Source organism: Anabrus simplex, chromosome 1, assembly GCF_040414725.1.
Source record: "Anabrus simplex isolate iqAnaSimp1 chromosome 1, ASM4041472v1, whole genome shotgun sequence".
Classification (NCBI taxonomy): domain Eukaryota; kingdom Metazoa; phylum Arthropoda; class Insecta; order Orthoptera; family Tettigoniidae; genus Anabrus; species Anabrus simplex.
Window position 1 is genome coordinate 802,420,269 of NC_090265.1, and position 22,402 is coordinate 802,442,670.

General features: G+C 36.7%; 1 protein-coding gene across 4 annotated transcripts in view; it reads right to left on the reverse strand.

Moving 5' to 3' along the window:
- The window catches only part of Prp5 (pre-mRNA processing factor 5), a 268,041-nt gene that overhangs the window by 226,469 nt on the left and 19,170 nt on the right, over nt 1-22,402 (reverse strand). For all 4 annotated transcript variants that reach the window (XM_067136316.2, XM_067136315.2, XM_067136314.2 and 1 more), the window contains 2 exons: nt 18,353-18,448; nt 7,074-7,227 (listed from right to left, as the gene is read on the reverse strand). In XM_067136316.2, the coding sequence (XP_066992417.2) occupies nt 7,074-7,227; nt 18,353-18,448 (250 nt within the window). The remainder of the gene's footprint in view (nt 1-7,073; nt 7,228-18,352; nt 18,449-22,402) is intronic.

Below are 22,402 nucleotides of genomic sequence, written 5' to 3' on the forward strand. Positions count from 1 at the left end.
AAACTGTAACAAATCGATTATGTGTGGGATAGCTTCGAGCCAGACATCCTGTAGCATTCATGACACTAACTCCCAATCACTGCTATCAGCGACTTCAGTGGCGTCAAGCTAGAGCTCAAAGGAGGACGGAGTGGAGATCTGTTGTGTTCTCAGATGAGAGCCGTTTCTGACTTGATACCAATGAAGGCCGCAGGTTGGTAAAGAGGAGGCCATGTGAGAGCTTGGGACCAAACTGTCTGCAGCGTCAACACACTGGATGTGTTATGGTCCAGGGAGCAATTTCCTGCAACAGTAGGAGCACTCTCGTCACTATCCCAAGAACCTTGACAGCAGATTTGTACGTCAGGCTGGTGACCAAACGGATTGTGCTGTCATTCGTTTGCAGTATTCAAGGGGGTGTTTTCCATCAGGATCATGCTCATCCCTATACTGCTGCTGTCACCCAACATGCTTTACAGTGTGTCGACCAGTTGCCTTGGTCTGCGAGATACCGGACCTTTCTCTCATCGCGCATGTACAGAAGCAAGTACAGGACATTATAGGGCAACAAATCAAGCATTATCCGTTGTTGATTTGACTGACCAGGTGCAACAGGCATGGAACCCAATCCCACAAAATGACATATAGCACATGTACGTGGCAACTACAGTGTTTATTAATGTACCACCATGTCACGTATTTTCTCGCGCATATTTGAACCTGTGACCTGAAAACTTTAATCAAATAAATATGTTACCGAGACAACTGCTTATCCTATATTGTATTCCTCTAAACTAATGTCTTCCTGGTGTTGGGATTTCATTTACGTGAGTCCCTTGCCACTACATACATTGATCTACTGGGCTCCTATCCTTCTTGGTGTTTGTTCCGTGTTTATAGCCTTCTACCACGTGTACTGTCTCATCCCTTGTCTGTTTTCTGTGTTCCTGTGCTTTCTTTTTATCTTTCACATTCAAAGATAAAGATTCCAATCTTCTAAATGAGAATATTCAAACAGCAACAAAATGTCAATTCAGCATTCTATGTTGTATGTCCAACCCTCGTCCCATTTCTCTACAGGGTGAAATTAGTGAACCTTCATAGCGAGCTTGCACGACCAGATGCCTTTCCTGATGTCAACCCCATCATAGCCTACTCCTGTCGAACAGACCCAAGAAGTCTGCTCATGGCTTTACGTTACCATCCGAAGAACGAATCAACCTTAACAGTGTTATACACTCTCACTCCATATGAGCACTGTAGAGAAGTTTGTAATTTAATCCAGGCTTTTGGCACGCAATCTAGAGATTAGAAATTGTATACCCCCAGTACAATGCCGGCCAACCTTCTGATAGTGAAAATATTTTTCGACCAACGGGACTCGAAGTGGCTAACCACGATGTCAGACCATATAGACTTCACACTGTAACGACTGTGACCAACAGGCTATAATAATTTCATAAGTTCATCATCAAACTTAGACAAGAAAATGATTTTCTTCTTTCTGAAACTGGAAATGCAGACCAAACTCCCGTTTATTTTTATATGCCACTAAGTACGACAGTGCATATGAAGAGTGCATCCAGCAAATTAATTAAAACAAGCGTGGAGAACTTGTGGTGTACCGTCCTGTCAGCAGTTACAGCATATGGTAGAAAGCTACAACCCTTCGTTGTTTTTAAAAGAAAAACTCTGCCGACGTGCAATCTTCCAGCTCGCATTGCCGTTTGAGTGCAGGAACAAGGATGGATGTCAGCTGGTGTAACGAAAGACTGGCTAAAGGGTGTGTGGGATAGATGTCCTGGATCTTTACCTTATAAAAAAATGCATGCTTGTTCTGGACAGTTTACTTGGCCATTAAGCAGAGCGCGTTAAAAAAAGATGTCCCATCTCAACACCGCTCCCGTCATATGACCAGGCGGGCTAACAGCCATTAGACATCTTGATGAATAAACCATTTAAAGATCATCTCTGCTGGTTTTATGGGGGAATGGATGGCATCTGCTTCCTTTGAACTGACAAAAAGGGTCAGCATTAAGAGATATGACATCAAACAATTACGGTATTATACTGAAATTTATAATTGAATGCTTATTTTTTTATATATATAATCCGCTGAAATTCGCGATCTGACACGTTTTCTGAGAGAATCTGCCAAAATTCGCGTTCTGATTTGTTTTCTAATAGATTACGACAAGTTTCCTCCCATTTTTCAATCTTTCTTTCCAGCAATCGATTTCGTACTTCCCGGCCTAGGTCCAGGTATTCCACCCGGTCAGTTGGGTCCCTAGATCTTTACCAACTTTTCCCATAAGCATTTTTAATATGGATCAAATCCTTCAGGAAATCCAGCGTGGTGTCGTCTTGGGTGCCTTGGCGATACTGAACCCGCGGCCGGACTGCATTCTTGTCATTACCCGTCCAGGAACCGTTTTCAGCGCGGTCCGCACATTTGACGAAGGTCCAGAACATTATTATTATTATTACAGATGTTCTGGACCCCACAGCAAGATGCAAGACCACTACTTGCCGGTAAATTTCATCTGCTGCCATTGTCATTGTTGAAAATGTGACCAACACCATTGTCGCGCGTAGGCAAGTGTGCTGGATTTCTGGCGATACGAATGACATACTTCCGTGCATTATTGACCTTATTATGAAAGTGAAAAATTGGACGGTCAATCTCATTCCTATCGTTTATTTCAAATGTGTTTAAATTTTTATTTATATGCCAGGAGAATCTACTGTAATCTAAGAACGTTCTCCGAAGGAAAAGATGGCTCTTGAAAACGAACCCAGGAAAGATTAAAAATGATCGGTTTATGATCAGAATAAGTACATCTAAAATCTACAGCCTGTTTCCAGTCATTCGACAGGGTCGGGAATGGAATGAATAAAGCCCCCATATAGCGGCGAAAATAGGTATTGTGCCGGCAGCTGAAACCTGTCGCACTCCTCTGGGGCAATGATTAATGGATGACAAATGAAATGAAATTATATTGGACAGTGTTGTTGGAGTGAATGATGACAGGGAAAACCGGAGTATCCAGAGAAAAACCTGTCCCGCCTTTGTTTTGTCCAGCACGAATGTCACATGGAGAGACCGGGATTTGAACCACGGAACCCAGCTGTGAGAGGCCGGCGCGCTGCCGCCTGAGCAACGGAGGCTCCTTATAAATACATTTTGAACAGTAAAATCAATTGGTCTCACCTCCTTTTACACCCCCCTGCCGTTAAGTTTTTTAGCCAACCAACCCCCCTCCCAAACTAAAAGATGGCGTGTTTTTTATGTTAAAGGACATTCCAAACACTAATGTTCACGTCTATTACCTTCAGTTTTGAGATTAAAATAATTCACTTTTTTTCACTTTCACACTCCTGCCCCTCCCAAGTGAATTTTCTGGCAAAAAATACTTGTTTCTTTAATAGTAAAGGATCTTCTAAATACCAATTATCACGACTCCAACTTCTTCAGTTTTTTATTTATGTGTCCTCATGAAAGGAATTCAATTCCTTTTCACTCCCGCCCCCCAAGATGATTCCCTCCCTCCAAAACGGGTTTTTCTTTGTTTTTAAAGAACCAAATACCAATTTTTATGTCTGTAGGCCTTAACAACTTTAGTTTTTATTAGATGTAAGTATTCTCATACAATTAAGTCAATTAATTTTAAATTCTTTCACCTCCCCCCCCACTGCATTCATTCGATTTTCCGAGAATAGGTGTTTCTTTACTTTTAAAGCAGATTCCAAATATCAAATTTCACATCTGCAACATCTTCATTTTTGAGATAACAGTAGCCTAATTAAAAGAATTCAACACCATTTTCAGTCACAATTACCCCCCCCACCCCCACCCGTCCATCCAAGTGGTATTTCCGAAAACTAAAAATACAAGTTTCTTTATGTTTTATAGAGATAAAAATACCATTTTTCACTTCTGTAACATGTTAAGTTGTTTGAGATATACTGTATAAATTCTCATTTTTAAATTTTACCTCCTTTTTAGTTCTCCTTAAGAGGAGTTTCCAAAAACAAATCACCTATGCTTCTTTACATTTACAGGAGATTCCATATACCACTTTTTACGTCTGTAACATTCTACGTTTCTCAGATATTCTGTAGATGTAGTCTTTCAAATAATTCACCCCAAATTATTGTCACTCCTGTTTAACCGCCATTAATTGGATTTTCCAAAAACAAAAAATACGTGTTTCTTTATTTTTAAAGGAGATCCCATATACAAATTTTCAGTTCTGTAATATCTTCAGTTTCTGAGATATATGTATCCTCATTAAAGGCATTCAACCCATTATTCACCCTTTTAACCCCTCCTATTGGGATTTACAGAAAAAAAAAATGAGTGTTCCTTTATTTTTAAAGCAGATTCTAAATATCAATATTTACATGTGCAAACTTCTAAAGTTTTGAGATGTAGATACACTCATTTTAAAAATCCAACCCCTTTTCACCCCCCCCCCCCCCCCACACACTATTTCGATTTTCCAAAAGCAAAAAAAAAAAAAAAGTTTCTTTATTTTTAAAGGAGATCCCAAATACCAATTTTAAGGTCTGTAATATCTTCAGTTTCTGAGATTTAAGTATCCTCATTAAAGGCATTCAACCCCTGTTTCACCTCTCCTATTGGGATTTTCCAAAAACAAAAAATACATGTTTCCTTATTTTTAAAGGAGATTCTAAATACCAATGTTTTCATCTGTAAACTTTTAAAGTTTTAAGACGTAGATTTACTCATTTTAGAAATTCACCCCCCTTTTCACCCCCCATTATTTGGATTTTCCAAAAATGAAAAAATACCTGGTTCTTTATTTTTGAAGTAGATCCCAAATACCAATTTTCAAGTCTATAATATCTTCAGGTTCTGAAATATAAGTAGCCTCATTAAAGGCATTCAACCCTTTTTTTCACCCTTTAACACCTTTCCTACTGGGATTTTCCACAAAAACCAAAAAAAGGGGGTTTCTTTATTTTTAAAGGAGATTCTAAATACAAATTTTTACATCTATAAACTTTAAATGTTTTGAGATATAGATACACTCATTTTAAAATTTCACCCCCTTTTCAACCCCCATTAATTGGATTTTCCTAAAACAAAAAATATGTATTTCTTTATTTTTAAAGGAGATCCCGAACACCAATTTTCAGGTCTGTAATATCTTCAGTTTCTGAGATATAAGTATCCTCATTAAAGGCATTCAACCCCTTTTTCACCCCTCCTATTGGGATTTTCCAAAAACAAAATAATATGTATTTCTTTATTTTTAATGAAGATTCTAAAAACCAATTTTTACATCTGTAAACTTTCAAAGTTTTGAGATATAGATACGCTCATTTTAAAAATTCACCCCCCTTTTCACCCTCCCATTAATTGGATTTTCCAAAAACAAAAAAATACGTGTTTCTTAATTTTTAAAAGAGATCAAAAGTACCAATTTTCAGGTCTATAATATCTTCAGTTTCTGCGATATAAGTACCGGTATCCTGATTAAAGGCATTCAACCCCTTTTTCACCCTCTTTCTCCCCTCCTATTGGGATTTTCTGAAAACAAAAAAATAAGTGTTTCTTTATTTTTAAAGATGATTCTAGACGCCAATTTTTACATCTGTACACATTTAAAGTTTTGAGATATAGATACACTCATTTTAAAATTTCACCCCCCTTTTCACCCCCTTAGCAACGGAATATCCAGAAATCCTCTCTTAGCGAGCACCTACATCTTAATATGAATGTATCCCCAAAATTTTGTTTCTTTATGTCCAGTAGTTTTGGCTCGGCGATGATGAATCAGTCAGTCAGTCAGTCAGGACAAGTTATTTTATATATATAGATGTTTGTGTTGCTAGGGTTGACCCAAAGATCAAGTTTACCTGTAATGCTGCTGCTTTTGAACTTTTTTTTTTTGCTTTACGTCGCACCGACACAGATAGGTCTTATGGCGACGATGGGACAGGGAAGAGCTAGGAGTGGGAAGGAAACAGCCATGGCCTTAATTAAGGTACAGCCCCAGCATTTGCCTGGTGTGAAAATGGGAAATCACGGAAAACCATTTTCAGGGCTGCCGACAGTGGGGTTCAAACCTACTATCTCCCGAATACTGGATACTGGTTGCACTTAAGCGACTGCAGCTACGAGCTCGGTAACTTTTGAACTTAAACATGGCACAGTTTTTGAAGAGAAGTCACACAACTGTTCAAATTTTGTGATATTTTAGTTGTTTGTTTTTAAATATTAATTTGATAAATAAATGAATTTTTGAAATTATGTATCTCAGTTTTATAAATGATTTTTTTTGTAGTCATTGGGTAATATCACCGTATTTTCCCCCCTCAAGATTTACCCTCTAAATTTTAAAAAAGGGGAAAATTATGCCAGGAAATACAGTATAGAACAGAGATAAAGCTGAGAAATGCAACAGATGCGTACTGTATAATCAATAGAGTAAGTATCATGGCAGTCAGACAGACATGTGACAAATGAGGAACACATCTATACAACAGAAATCAACAAGGAGATATAAGAACAATCAACACAGTGGCAACCGGGCAACTACATGGCAGTGGTGGCTTCTGATACAGCACAATTGCACAATGAATCCTCTATTTTATTTCAAATAATAATTTCCTAAATCACATACAACCCATCCGTCTGTACACTGTTGCATTAGTAATTTCTTTTTTTTTACGTCGCACCAACACAGACAGGTCTTATGGCGATGATGGGACAGGGAAGGGCTAGGAGTTGGAAGGAAGTGGCCATGGCCTTAATTAAGGTACAACCCCAGTATTTGTCTGGTGTGAAAATGGGAAACGACGGAAAACCATCTTCAGGGCTGTCGACAGTGGAGTTCGAACCCACTGTCTCCCAGCTGCAAGCTCACAGCCGCACGACCCTAACTACTCGGCCACTTGCTCGGTACTAGTATAAGTTCTAAGGAAATTACATCAAATGAAGAACGCAATATATTTTAGTTTGTGGTTAAAGATAGAGGTAAATTAAATAATTATCCAACATGGGAAATCAATTTTAAAGCACTACTATGGAAATGAAATAAATTTATTCTGAAGTGTCACTTTACTTTGTCTAGGTTGGTAGGATCAAATGCTTCTTCATCTTTATCATCCTTGTTGTCTTTCTTGTCTCTGTCTTTGGTCGGAGAATTTGACCTGTCTCTTATAGATTTATTTTTGTTCTTTGATGATGAGGAAAGACCTTTGGCTTTGCTGTCTGCCCTATAATCAAAAAAATGAACATTTCAGTTAAAAAATATTAACTTTGCAATTACAATCATAGTTTCAAAAAGAAAAACATTCAAAGATAACTAGCAACTAACAAAGCTATTGATGTGAAAAGTGCAAGAAAATTACAAACAAAATTAAGAAAAACATTAGGAAAAAAATCAGTCATTATAAGGGCCAAAAACAGAGAAAATATCAGATGTAGCGATGCTGGTAACAGTTCCCAAATATACAATTTCCAGCATCTCTTGTTGCTTCCTGCTTATATATCAAGGGACTCTTAACAGGCACATAAAATGAAAAATTACAAAACTTTGAAGTTCCTACAGTAAACCCCAAAAATGTAGTAACTTTGAAATTGGCAGTTATGAGTGAAATAGTCAATTATGGGCACTAAGAAGGGGTAGTATACACCTCACAAATAAAAAATAAATGCAAAGTACAAAGAATAATAAATGTATTTCTTTTACATCCCATTATCTACTTTTGAATGGTGTTTAGACACACCAAGGTGTCGGAATTTTGTCTCAAAAGGATTTCTTTTACATTCTGGTAAATCTATCAACACGAGCTGATGTATTTGAGCACCTTGGAATTTCACCGAGCTAAGCCAGAATCGAACCCATCAACTTGGGTTCAGAAAGCCACTCAGCCCAGCAATGCATATACATACAGTATCACAGGAATTGTAGCAACAGGATCAAGTTCATTACAGTATGGTAGAGGCATGGAGTTGATAGCAGATAGAGAGAGACTATTATTGCACACACAGTTTCTGCCACCACTATAGTCAGCATTTTCTAGTATTTTCTGATGGCTTTGCATAATTCATAGGTATACTTTCTCCTAATTTATATTGATGAAATTTCAATACTTTCTCCTAATTTATATTGATGAAATTTCAGGATAAAGGGAAAATATTGCTTCCAAAAATGTACAGAATGGTAGTTTAGTAAAGCCTAGATTGCAAGCATAATTCATTCTGTAAATGTGCTTGTCATCCAAAGCATTTGTACTGTACATCAAAGTGAATTTTGCCATAAGAAATAATTGAAATGCAGATGATGTGTTCCACAATTCAAAAATATATACCGATAAGATATACGGTTTAAAAAAAAAAAAGAAAGAAATTGACATGCACTTTACCTTATAACAGAATTTTGACTAGTGTGAGGGACATGAGATATGCGACGAAGAGAAGGATTACTGTGTAACACAACTTTGACTATAACTAGTGAATCACTGCTATCTGCTGGCTTACTGGAATATTTTCCTTTGCATGCAACTCTAACAAGGAACCTGTCCAATGACTGTTGCTTTTGCCTCTTTTTGAGGATTTCTCTGAAATGTAACATTGCACTGTCAAATAGATTCATTGCTTAGAATGCTACAGTCTTACTTGGGTGATGTTTACCTACAAAATTTTGCAGTGTTTCCCATATTTTACATATCTCCCAACTCTCATTTGAAGTGAAAGATTCCTCTGTCTTTTTATTCTCCCCCTCAGAGGAGACTTTTTCCATAACCCCCTGGTGTTCCTCACAATATCAAATCAAATCAAAAAAATCAAAATCTCTTTATTTGCAAATGAGGTGTCTACCTCGGTGGCAAATGGTACACTAAAATACATTATTGTCAAGCACTAAATATTAAATTAACAATAGAAGAAGATTTTCCTATAATACAATACAATTTACGCTAACAATTTTTTCTATTAAACACACAGCTCATCCTTAATAAATTTATATTGTTTACAAAATTCTACTTATAATATCTCCTGTACTACTTACAAATTAGTCAACTGATATACAGTATGTGGAATTACTTCAAATGATACTATACAACTGGTATAAGATTAAACTTTACATTGCATTTATTTACTTTTTTGTTTAACCCATTCTGGAACGTAAGTAGCATAACGACCTGCTGCGTCTTAACCAGAGCCCCTTTTGCCACCAATTTTCAGAGTTCCTGAAGGCCCTTCACAGCTACCGTAGCGGTCCCAGAGCCCTCGAAGTCCCTACTGTACTTCACCCCTACAAGTCCCCTACTTTGGCTGTCCAACTCCTTAGACCAGGGGATGGAATTAATTTAATCACACACATTTTTTTATTTTTTTAAATTTACAATAACCTGCACTGGTCGAATGCCCTCTAACACTTCATTTATTTTTTTCTGTTGCTGTTTATTCTCTTCTTGAATATCTGTACAGATTTTGGAAAAGGATCAAACACTACCCCTGGTAAACTGTTCCACTCCTTCACAATGAATGAAAATTTACCCCAATCGCTTCTGCTAAAATTCCTTCTATTTTTATATTTGTGGTCAGTCCTGCCGATATAATTATTTTCCAACTGAAGCCTCTCACGGATATCTCCCCATGCTTCTTCTCTTGTATAGGCTCTATATAATCCTATAAGTCTAGTTTTCTCCCTTCTCTTACTTAAAGTTTCCCACCCAAGTTCCTTTAAAATTTCTGAAACACTACTCTTTCTCCTGAAATCCCCTGTTACAAATCTTGCTGCTTTCCTCTGCACACTATCTATTTCTTTTATTAGGTATTCTTGGTGAGGATCCCAAACACTGTTTGCATATTCCAATAATGGACGAACCATACTTAAGTAACTTTTCTCTTTTAATTCTTTGTTGCATCCTTTAAGTTGCCTCATTATGACATGTAATGATCTGTATGCTTTCCCAACAATGTCATCCACATGACCCTTCCAGTGCAAATTACTTTCAAATCTTACACCTAAGTATTTGCACTTGCCATCTTTTGGGATAACTACCCTATCCAAAGTATATTCAAATTCAGTTTTAAAACTCCTGTTTGTAAATGTTGTAACAGTTGACTTACCTCCATTAACCTTCATGTTATTCTCTTCAACCCATTGTTGGGTACTCTCAAGGTCCCTTTGTAATTCTGAACAATCCTCAATGGTATTTATTTCCCTATAAACAATTATTCATCTGCATACAATCTTATTTTTGATGTTATATTGTTCCCTAAATCATTTACGTATATTAAGAAAAGTAACGGACCGATTATACTACCCTGTGCAATTCATTTCCAAACATTCTCATCCTGAGATACATTATTTCCTACTTTGACTTTCTGAACCCTTGAATTTAGAAATGTTTTTATCCAACGTGTAACCCTTACGTCCAATCCTATTCCCTCCAATTTCTTTAATAATATTCCATGTTCCACTGTATCAAAGGCTTTGGAAAGATCTATGGCTATGCAATCTAACTGATCTCCTGAACCCAATTGATCTGATATGTCCTGCTGAAATCCCACCAGTTGTGCCTCACAAGAAAATTTCTTTCTAAATCCATACTGGCTCCGCATGAACCATTTTTTATCATCACATATCCCTCTGATGTACTTTGATATTAAACTCTCCAGTATTTTACAAACTATACTGGTCAGGCTGATTGGTCTGTAGTTCTCTGGTTTCCTTTTATCACCCTTTCCTTTATAAATTGGTATTATTATAGATTCCTTCCATTCCTTTGGTATTACACTATTATTTATGACATAGTCAAAGAGAAATTTTAAATAAGGCACTATGTACCACCCCATTGTCTTTAATACCTCCCCAGTAATTTGATCACTTCCTGCTGCTTTTCCTTGCTGAAGCAGTTGGATTTCTCTGAAAATATCTTCATTTGTGAATGAGAACCTTCTTGTTTCCCTCTGTCTCTCTCCCTCTCTATCTTCTGTTACGGTTTCCAACTCCTGACAATCATCTACTGAATCTCTGAATTCCCTACTAAATAGGTTTGCTTTTTCAGTATCTGTTAAATAGTGTTCACCCCCTTCTCCCACCATTGTAGGAATTTGGATTCCTTATGATCCCTGATATATGAATACAGCTTTTTCCATTTCCCTTTGTGATCATTACCCTCTTGAAGTATGCCATTCATATAATTCTCTTTTGCTTCCTTTTTCAGTTTGCCAGTGGTCAGCTCCTGGTCAGGTTCTTCCACCAACTCCTGAATGCTGGTTTCACTCACCACCAGTTCCATAGTCTTCTCCAAGGACACAATTTCATCGACAACCAGCAGCTTGTATTCATCAGCAAACCCATCGAAGTCACGCCCAAGAACGCAAACAGACCACAGCATAATATCTAAACGCTTGTAAGGATGCTGACAATGCGAGCAAGGCTCACTAACTGATCTCGAGCATGGGAAGAGATTACCCACAATCCTGCAGTGAGAGGGGAGGGGAAAATGAACTACTCAGGTGTGGTTACATGATATTCAGCAGACAGAAAAGTATTACTCGCAGTGCAAAGCCTTGCTCACTTATCAAGTTAGAATTCATTAAAATTATTTGCGCATCTTGCAAAACACTCACAGACCGAGTTGTTCACAATCAAAGGTTTTACTGCAAATGATTTTCTTAAAACCATCCAATAAGGAGAAGACTCGAGCAGTTACAGTATATTTTGTTGTACACCGTAAAACTGGGTATGTAATTTTTCAGCCATTCTCCATGCTGGTTTTCAAGATTTCAACCTAGCTGTAGTGGGCTGTATTATGTCCTGGTGTATAGGAAGATCTTTGTTCTTCATCATCCTGCACTGTAAGAAGACAAGGCGGCGGCAGCAGTGGTGGTGGTGTTCAATCACACACCTGTGCAATATTCAACCGGAGATTAAATTAGGGCCAAGGCAGTTATTTTAAGGTGTTAGCATCAGGATGCCATGATGTCCCAACTAGCCATCTCAATAAATTTTTGTGAGTTTTTAATTTTGCAGCTCTTTTTTTTTTTTTTTTTTTTTTTTTCCAAGGTGACTTCTAATAGTCAGGAATTTGCCCACTGTCACACCTTTTTTAGAGTGCCATTGAGCTTCAGATAGTGGTTCCCGAACTTAACCCTAGGCTGATAGTTTGCCTGTAAGAGTTGCTCAGGTAAAACATGGCTACTTCAGATTTAGATGGACTTGGCTGGAGTCGCCACTCTTATTAGTAGTCTTCAGCCAAGTATATCCTCTGCTTCACTCATGGTGGCATTTTGAGCTATGAGATTTATATCATCCACAATACAGTTTGGGGCAGATCATTAGTATACTGTAAAAGTTAAAAAGAGTATGTGATAAACTGAACCTTCCAGTAGTCTGTTATTTAGTTTACAGAACTGCTCCTCACATTTTTGATAAAGACCAGGAATATCCTGTTAATCAGCATGTTGTGAATAACAATAATGGATTATTTTTTTTTGGCCACGGAACTGTCTAGATAAGATTAAGAAGTCCTTCTCTCCAGGCAGTATAACAGGCTGCTGAAAGCTCCAGCAAGACAGACATTTCTACATTTGTTCTTAAAGCCACTCTCGAGGCAAGAAATTACGGCAAGGACTTGATGGGAGCAGTCACACTTCGGAAGGAATCTAGCTTGTTCAACAGGAATGAGAAGTTCAATAACAGGAGCTATGCTGTTTAGTTTAAGCCCTTTTGCAAGTTTATAGGTGACACAGAGTAAAATGATAGGTCTGTAGCTTTGAGGTAGGCTTGGATCCTTCCTTGGCTTCAATAATACTATAATTCTGGTCACCTTGAATAGCAGAGGCAGATGTCCTGATTGGAGTATATTCTTAAAGAAGGATGCAAGCAATCACTTGGTTGCTGGACCACAGTTCTTGAGGTCTGGATGGATCCCATCAAATCCTACTGCTTTACCATTCTGAAGAGAATCCAGCCCATGTACATCTTCCAGAGAGATTGGTTGTGAACAATATTGGTGCAGATAAACATTTCGTTTTAACTGCCAAATTTTGATAGGATCTGTCTGGTGAACCTGCTGTATCCAACTGTCCTGGATATGGAAATAAGGTGGTTAGTTATGGTTTCTACATTCTACAGACATGCTTTCTCAAAAGCATAGATGCTGAATCCTGTTTTAGAATGAGACCATGCTTTTCTGATTGAGTGGGTGAAATTAAATTTTCCAACAGTGAAGGTACATTTTTCACTCCTAGCACTGTCAACGGATTTCCACAGTTCTACTGCCTTCTCAAAACTCCAATCTTGTTCAAACTCGCTACGTAAGCGAGATGTTTCCCCACTCCAACCAAGAACATACAGTACTAATTCAAAAATAAACCAAAAATGATTATAAACTAACCGCTGGGAAATCGGAAACAAAACTGTTTAAAAAAATTAATGAGGCACACAAATAATAAGGAATAAATTCTCTGTTTACATTGTCATTAGATGAGTCAGATTCATCGTTACTTAACTAATACCTTTTCAAGCTTAAGGTGACACTCCTGAGATAAACAGATATTTTTATCTAATGCATGGATTTTCATGAAACTTTGTGGAAATGTCAGCTACATAAAAGTAGAGATATCACAAACATTTCTTTCATATACAATTAATAGTTTTTCCAAAAAAATTTTTTGAATTTTAATTTCATTCTTTATGAAATTTAACATGTCAATGGAAATTTGTAATTAGGTAGATAATACTTCTTTAAAGAGCACTACGTATATATATATATATATATATATTTCTGTACATCATTTATATAAGGAGATATATCGTACTAAAGTTTGTGTAATTTTTATGTTCTAAAACTTTGGACTTAAAAATCCCTACTGCTTGAAAATATTCTGCAATCAAAAATTCCATACGCAGGTTTCCTAATATAGCTATGATACATATAATATACAAATTTTGTTACATTTGACAGAATATTATGGGAGAAAAATGGGATTTAAATGTAAAATTACAATTGGCGAGAAAATTAAAGCCAAGTTCAAGTGACATTTTCTTCCGATTCATTACTAAAGTTACGAGAACCGTATGTTTTTCCTTCCTATTCTTTCTTAGCAGCTTCTGTATGAATAATGGTAACTCTGGAAGCTTGTTGTTTCTTCTTCTTCTCCAAAGAACGGAAAATGATTCACCTGCATTTTGTTTATCACAACTTTTCCTGAGTCGAAGTTATGGGGATTGCAGTTTCTGTCATGTCATGATTGTTGGCTGTAGGTGCAGGACTTACATGGCTTGAAAATGATGCAACACTTTCCTGATGAGAACAATCTAATTCCGATAACATTTCATGACTTTTTGTCCCTGGTTTCTTCAATGGAGACACCTGTTCGGTAATAGCTGATCCCCCCCCATCTCTTTCCTATCAAAAGATCAGCAATTCATCGCTTAACTAAGGCTGATTTATGTTTAAGCATATTGATTATTCCCTTGGATACAAGCTGTCAATTATTAGAGCACACTATCTTTCAATAATAATAGTATCTTGATACACAACTACAAGAGATTACCGGTACTTAAGCATGTACTTCACAAAAGTAAATAGACTGGCTACCACCACAGAACTCGCGAAAAAGATTAAACATACAAGAATAACAAAACTTATAGTTGTCGGCACTACTGTAGTACCATCAGGAATACCAATACAAGCAAACAATGTTGCTCAATGACAGTCGAGTACTGAAATATTAGTCCGTAACAGGCGTTATTAATTCATTCAGAAATATGGTAGATCTTACAGCTGGATTATGCATAAATATATCTAGGGGGGCATATTTATTGAATGGAAACATGACAATGACATCATTACTTAACAAAGCAGTTCAGCAGATGCCAAGCCAATTTCTGCTGTGTGCAGACTGGCAAACAAAGCATTGTTAAAGTGATAAATTTTTGAATTCAAAGGAATGACTTTGTGACAAGAAAGAAGAAACTCAATCCTTTCAATTTTAGTCATTACAAAAAATTTGCCAAAATGACCAAAATTTTGACTTATCTCCAGAGTCTCTTCTTCTTCTTCTTTTCTAGCCTATTCCAATCCACTGCTGGATATAGACCTCTTCCATGTGCTTCCATCGTCTTCGGTCTTGAGCCACTTGGAACCAGCGTGTTCCAGCCAACAGCTTTATGTCGTCGAGCCATCTCTTCAGGGGTCTTCCAATGCCTCTCTTGTGTCCCCATGGTCTCCAGTGAACAATCCTAGAGGTCCACCTGTTGTAGTCTTGTCGAGCTACGTACAGTAATTAAATTAAATTCTTTCAAGGTCCACCTATTCAATACAGTGACGTTTTATTGTGATTCAATCACATGTCAAATGGTACTAGTTTCAGTTCCGTCTGTGTAACAACATGTTAACATGCTGCTCAAGGTTTAAATTGAAGTGGGAATTCATCTTTATTTATATCACTATCTTACATGATCAAAGTAAACTTCCCCGGAACCACCTAATATCAAGGGAATAAATGTCACTCGCACAGACAGCATACAACAGCATAAATTCACTTATCCCGGATGTACACAAACTGAACTATGTAACAAACAGCTGGAATTTTAAGAATTTTATATCACAGTAATCAATTGTAACATAATTTTAACTTATCTCATGTATCACTACAGTAATTGTATTTTATAATGTATTAAAATGTGTTTTAGATATTTTAGGAATATATATATTGTTTAATTTGTACTTAAGGCTGATGATGGCACACACTGTAGATGCTGAAACTAGTACCATTTGACATGTGATTGAATCACAAGAAAACGTCATTGTATTGAATAGGTGGACCTTGAAAGAATTTAATTTAATAACTGTAATCCCACTTCAATACGGAACCAATGAAATTCATAACTATAAGTATCTCCGGAGTGTCGCCTTAACACATTAAATAAAAACACTTTTTATCATTTCTCTTTTTGTCTTTCCAAACATCACACAATACACATACTCTACAAGGAGGTGTTTCATACAACTAAGGCTATATTCATTATGCAATCGACCACCTATTTGAAGATGTTCCCTCCTAGCCTTACTATCAAGAGTACAACTAGCTGTTAAACAACTTTTCAACACTAAATTTGTGTGGCCAAAATAAAAGATATACCTCATTTATACTAGTGCAACTAATTTCATGATACCCCATTTTATTGAGATTTTAATGTGGCACAACAAGAATAAATGAAATAATTGGCTAATAGATTTTAGGATAGTAAATCTAAAAAACGAGCCTGTCACGGACAAATTTTTCAGTACTCGACTGTCACTGAGCAACATTGTATGCTTGTATTGGTATTCCTGATGGTTCTACAATAGTGCCGACAACTATAAGTTTTGTTGTTCCTGTATGTTTAATGGTTTATGCCCCGTGGCATAGTTCCAACGAACTCAACCGATAGGGATGTCCGTGAAATAAAACAGACATTTTATTAGATTTTAAGACTGTATTATTTAACAACAACTCAAAGAAAATGGTTTTTAATGACTGCGATTGTTCTCTTTCAATCAACAGTGTAACAAATTAAACTAACAGTTCAGTAGATTTTATGACAGTGAATTTTTAAAAGTTCAAGAAGAGAGTTTTAATTCAGCAGAAACATGGATGGTTATTAGATTTTTACGACAAACTCAAGAAGTGGTTTCTAATGATTGTGTGTACTATTTTTAATTGTTAATATAAACAACAGAGGATGATCCATGGATCGAAACTAGTATTGTAATTTTATGTTAATAAATTATAACATAAAATTAACATCATGTTAGGTAACATTTCTCAGGAAAAGTTGGAAGAAACGCAAGAATCTTAACATGTTGATGAAACTAGGCCAGTCCACATTACAACAAAAACTTACTTCGAGCATTATTTTCCAGCTCTTTTTTTTCTCATTGCATCGATAAAGGGCGTTGTCTAAAACTTAGTTGAGCTGGCTCTTTTGAATGTAGTTATACTACAACGTATATACAGACAGATCATTTTATTTTAATTATTACTACAACTACACACGAACAGAAAAAACAAGTAAGATCTGCCAGTATCTAATAAAAACAGCTTCACTACAATACCAAACTGCACTTAAGCCTATCCTAATTACAACAGGTGAACTGAAATAATAGAATTCTATCAAGAATTAAATTCCTGATCCCCCCCCCCCCACACTACATGAAGATTATACAATAATAAAGCAAGCACAATAATTTCAAATAAAATAACTTCACTGCAATAATTCTAAACTGTACAGTATTTAGACATATCCTAATTACAATAGTTAACAGAAAAAACAGAAATGTAGTTAAACATAAATGCTTATTAGAAAATCTATTTTCTTTTTATTCTTACAAGCTAACCAAAATTAAAACTGTCCTTAAATGCTGAAAGATTGAGAGAGCAAAGTATACAGTCATCGAATACAAGAATCAGCTGATTATTATTATGATGATGTTTGTTTTCTCGACTACACTATACCCTTTGTCCGTATGCCAACAATGCAATATTTCAATATGAAGTGCAGCAATAATCAAAAACAACAGAATGACAGTTAACTATTCCTCCAGGGAAATACTGAATATTCTCTTGATTTCTTTCTTTAAACAAAATTTACAAGAGTATCGTATTATTTAATTAAAGAAATTATTACTTACACGTACAAAGTACAGTGTCTATTACCTGCAAGAATGTAAAAGCTGCAAAAGGTACAACTCTTTATAATATCCTGTCTTTGAAAGTATACCATAAATAAACCTAATGTTATTTAAATTTAAAATGTGAATATTATTTCTTCCCTCCCAAACTCAAAATCAAAACAGAATAAAACCTAACCTATGTAATTTGCTGAATACTAATGGAATTACTCAAAACAAAAATTTGAATAAGTATCACTTATCTTAATTACGACCAACAACCACTAAGAACCAATATTCATAGCACTAAATGAATCACACACGAAATTAACCAAATTTCAATAAGTATTAATTACTTTATTACTAAGATATTACAGAGCTCATGGAACAGCCAACCACTTGCTAGCGTGTCAACAACAAATGGTGGTTGGAGAGAGAGCATAGGTGCTATGAATAACCCAACTCAGCAGGAGCAGGACAAGGGGAATGGATGATGATGAGTTATAAATATTCAATAACACTCAGAACACACCTTACGATGTCTCACTACATGTACTAAGATATCAACAAGGTAAGCATCGTTCAAATACAAGTTAAGTGGTACTTTCATCACTAAAAAATAATGTCATTACAATATGTATCAAACCCATTTTTTTTTAATTTATCACATAATGCTAGATCCAAACAACATAAAACTGAAAGAATTGATATTGCTGCTTACCTTTTTCTCTCTCTGCTGTGTGATCGTCTATGTCTGTCTCTGTCTCCATCACGATCCCTGTCACGAGATCGGCTACGTCTATATCGAGACTTGGTCCTAGGAACAAATAAGCACATGATATTCACTGAGAACCTCGTCCAAATCAGAATGTAGAGGAACAGTTAGACATGAGCAATTTAAGGTGTTTGATATATAGGTAATACATCACAAAGGTGTTCCATAAAAAACTAATGCATTTCTTAAAAACTGGCCAGTTAAGATTCCCGAAAATATATTCATGAATTTAGTGACCTTCCCTTCTCACCTTCATTATTCATTACAACTTAACAGTAAGTATAATACAGGATGCATCATGAAGTCCCCCATAAATCCACCAACAGTACACCTAAACTAAGACAATATAATGTATCAGCAACATCAGTCAATTCGTCCATTTGAAGTACAAATATGATACATCTCATGAAACTGGCAGGTGTGTCTTTCATGTTATCAGCCATATCATTGATTCATCTGTAGAGCACCCAGGGTTAAGAAAATACTACAAGTCCTATGGGCTTTACTTCTTTTGGCGCTTCCTTGTTTATGTCCAAATGCATGTATTATAATATAGTTATAATAGATATTTATAATAAAGTCCTATCAAAATATGTTGTGCATTCATTGTGCCATACGATGCTGAAGAAGGTGTAAAATAATTCTGATATCTTCCAGTTTTACCCTTCCAAATGCAGCTTGCCAAATGGAACAGCTGACCATGCTTGTCATTTCGGGCTACAATTCAGAGCGGGAGTGTAGAACAGTCAACATGTGGTACGACTCCACGTAACTACTGCGAATTATTCATCAGATCTAAGTCATCATCATCATCATCATCTGTTTACCCTCCAGCTTCGGTTTTTCCCTCGGACTCAGCGAGGGATCCCACCTCTACCGACTCAAGGGCAGTGTCCTGGAGCTTCAGACTCTTGGTCGTGGGATACAACTGGGGAGAACATCAGATCTAAGTAAGAAGTAATAATGTTATTTGCTTTACATCGAATGAACTACTTTTACAGTTTTTGGAGATGCAGAGGTGCCGGAATTTACTCCTGCAGAAGTTCTTTTACGTGCCAGTAAATCTACAGACACGAGGCTGACACACTTGAGCACCTTCAAATACCACCGGACTGAGCCAGGATCGAACCTGCCAAGTTGGGGTCAGAAGGCCGGTGCCTCAACCGTCTGAGCCACTCAGCTCGGCTCAATCATTTTTCAGGGTGTATAGTGTTTCATTGCAAATATATTGTTTCATTTTTCATTAATTATATTGATTTTCGCTGTATGTATAGTGCAAATTGTTTTCATCTGTTCAGTATTAGTTTGTATAGGTGGCTTATTTTATATTATCAATAAGCAAGGAATATTTTCAAGGTACGGCTGAAAATGTGAAAAGGAGTGGTGAAGTTGTCAGGAGAAAGGAATAGTAGATGGTGCTTAATACTGTATATCTTCATACTTATAAACAAAGCATCCAGGACAAAGTATAAGGTGGGTAGTAAATGAAGCTGTGAGACATTGATCATAATGTAAGTAGATGGATTTAGATTTAAATTATATTTTATGATCACCGCATTTGCCTATCTGTGTGTGTGTGTTTCATTTTCTCATATAAATAGGACATTGGCATTCTGTACTGTAGGTTGAGAAAGAATATTTATGGAATTTTGTGATAAAGTCCTTGCATCTGTTGTCAGTTACAAGTAAATTTACCTGAAGTGAGCTGTAGGCTACATCACAGAGACAGCCTGCGAGTGAAGGCAGGTCGTGATATTGCTATTTGCTTTACGTCGCACCGACACAGATAGGTCTTATGGCGACAATGGGACAGGAAATGCCTAGGAGTGGGAAGAAAGCAGCCGTAGCCTTAATTAAGGTACAGCCTCAGCATTTGCCTGGTGTGAAAATGGGGAACCACGGAAAACAATCTTCAGGGCTGCTGACAGTGGGGTTCGAACCCACTATCTCCCGGATGCAAGCTCACAGCTGCGCGACCCTAACCGCACGGCTAACTCGCCCGGTAGGTCGTGATGTCTCACTGTCGCCAATCTGTCAACGAGCTTCCTTGTTGTAGCCATACAGTATTTGCCTTCATAGTGAAATGTTTCTGGAGGTTAATGAACTCAGCACTCTGGCGCCTTAAAGCAAATACGATCAAGAAATGTTCTCAGATATAAGAAATAAGGCAATGCAAGCACAGGTTTAATTTCGGGTTCTGGACATGCACGTAATTATTTATGTTATGTGATTATTACCATTATTTAGTTAGCATACCTACATGTTCAAACTCTTGCTCTATTGCAAATGATACTATCAGTAGACAAACATCCTTAGAAATGCTCTGGTGAAATAAAATTTCATTAATTAATTGTAATTAAATTTACAGTCTGACTCTGCTGAATGGTCAGCGTACTACCCTTTGGTTCAGAGGGTCCCGGGTTCGATTCCCGGCTGGGTCGGGGATTTTAATCACTTTTGATTCATTCTTCTGGCTCGGGGACTGGAATTTTGTGTATGTTCCAACACACTCCTCTTCACATTCAGACAACACACTACATTACTAACCACCAAAGAAACAAGCAATAGTGATTACACCCCTCCATATAGGGTTGGCATCAGGAAGGGCATCTGGCCGTAAAACAGGGCCAAATCCACATGTGCTACGCAGTTCGCACCTGCGACGCCACAGGTGTGGGCAAAGCAGTAGAAAAAGAAAGAATTGTAATTAAATTATAGTACAGGTGATGAGGGTGCTAACTGGCTAAAATGGAAAATATAAGCCAATTATTATTATTATTATTATTATTATTATTGTGGTTGTTGTATCTACTTCACACACTGTTGCAACAGCTGCATCACGCGATGCATAATTTTATGTCATACCTGTAGTTCAGTGTTAATAAACTTGACCATATTATTGGCTCTATTTGATCTATATTGACTAGTGTCACTTACGGAAATCCTGTGAAACAGGGCTTTGAATAGGTCTGCCCTATCAATACAATTACATACATAACTTACTTATTACATATTTCATCGAACATGTTTCAAAAACCGACCAGTTCTCTTCATCAGCGATCTTCAAAAAAGTTTCAAAATCCATAAAATTTGTTATAACACTATTTTAAACTAAAATAAGCACTTGCACTAAAAACTTGTACAATACTGCAACAGTTCCCCTTTGTCATGGTCTTAAAAACTTTCCTATTCTTTTTCCAAGAGAACAATTCTTGTGATCTTCCTTAAAATCCTGCGTACTGGTACTCTAAATACTGACATACCATAAACATATTAATGCAGACTAGAGAAATAATTTAAACACTGGATTTTAATGTCAATTGTTCAAATATTAGCTCCAAGTTATATGTACAGATTTGTATAATACCATGGACAGTATTCCAGTACTTTTTTATTACTGGTTTTAATAAGCATTGTCACAATTTATTGTGAAGCCTGACCACAATACACCGATGATTATCAATTAATATTTGCTCACATCCATACAAAACTAATCCTTTATGTCTTTGTTCACTAGGAATATATGCTGATGCCGAAGACAAGCGGTCTTGCTTCCCTTTGCATATACAGTACAGTATATTGGAAGCAGATCACTAATCCGACAACCCATGGTAATTGCCGACTGATAAACTGACACCAAATTTCAGCCTCACTGCTTCAATCAGGAGTACCAATTCAGGGGATATTTCTGTTTTGTTTTTTATTTTTCCTAGTAGTTTTATGTCGTACTAATTCTCAGGTTTTTGGCAAAGCAAGGATTGGAAGGTAACAATCATGGCTTTAATCAAGTTCTCCAGCCTGACGTGAAAATGGGAAATCATGGAAAACCATCGTCAAGGCTGCCTATGGTGGGATTCAAACCAACCATCTCCAGAATGTCAAGCTCACATCTACGTGACACTTACCACTCAACCAACATCCCAATTTCGGATGATTGCTGTTAGTGACAAGTTCAGCCCTGATCAACTGGAAATCACTGTATGTGATCGGTTAGAT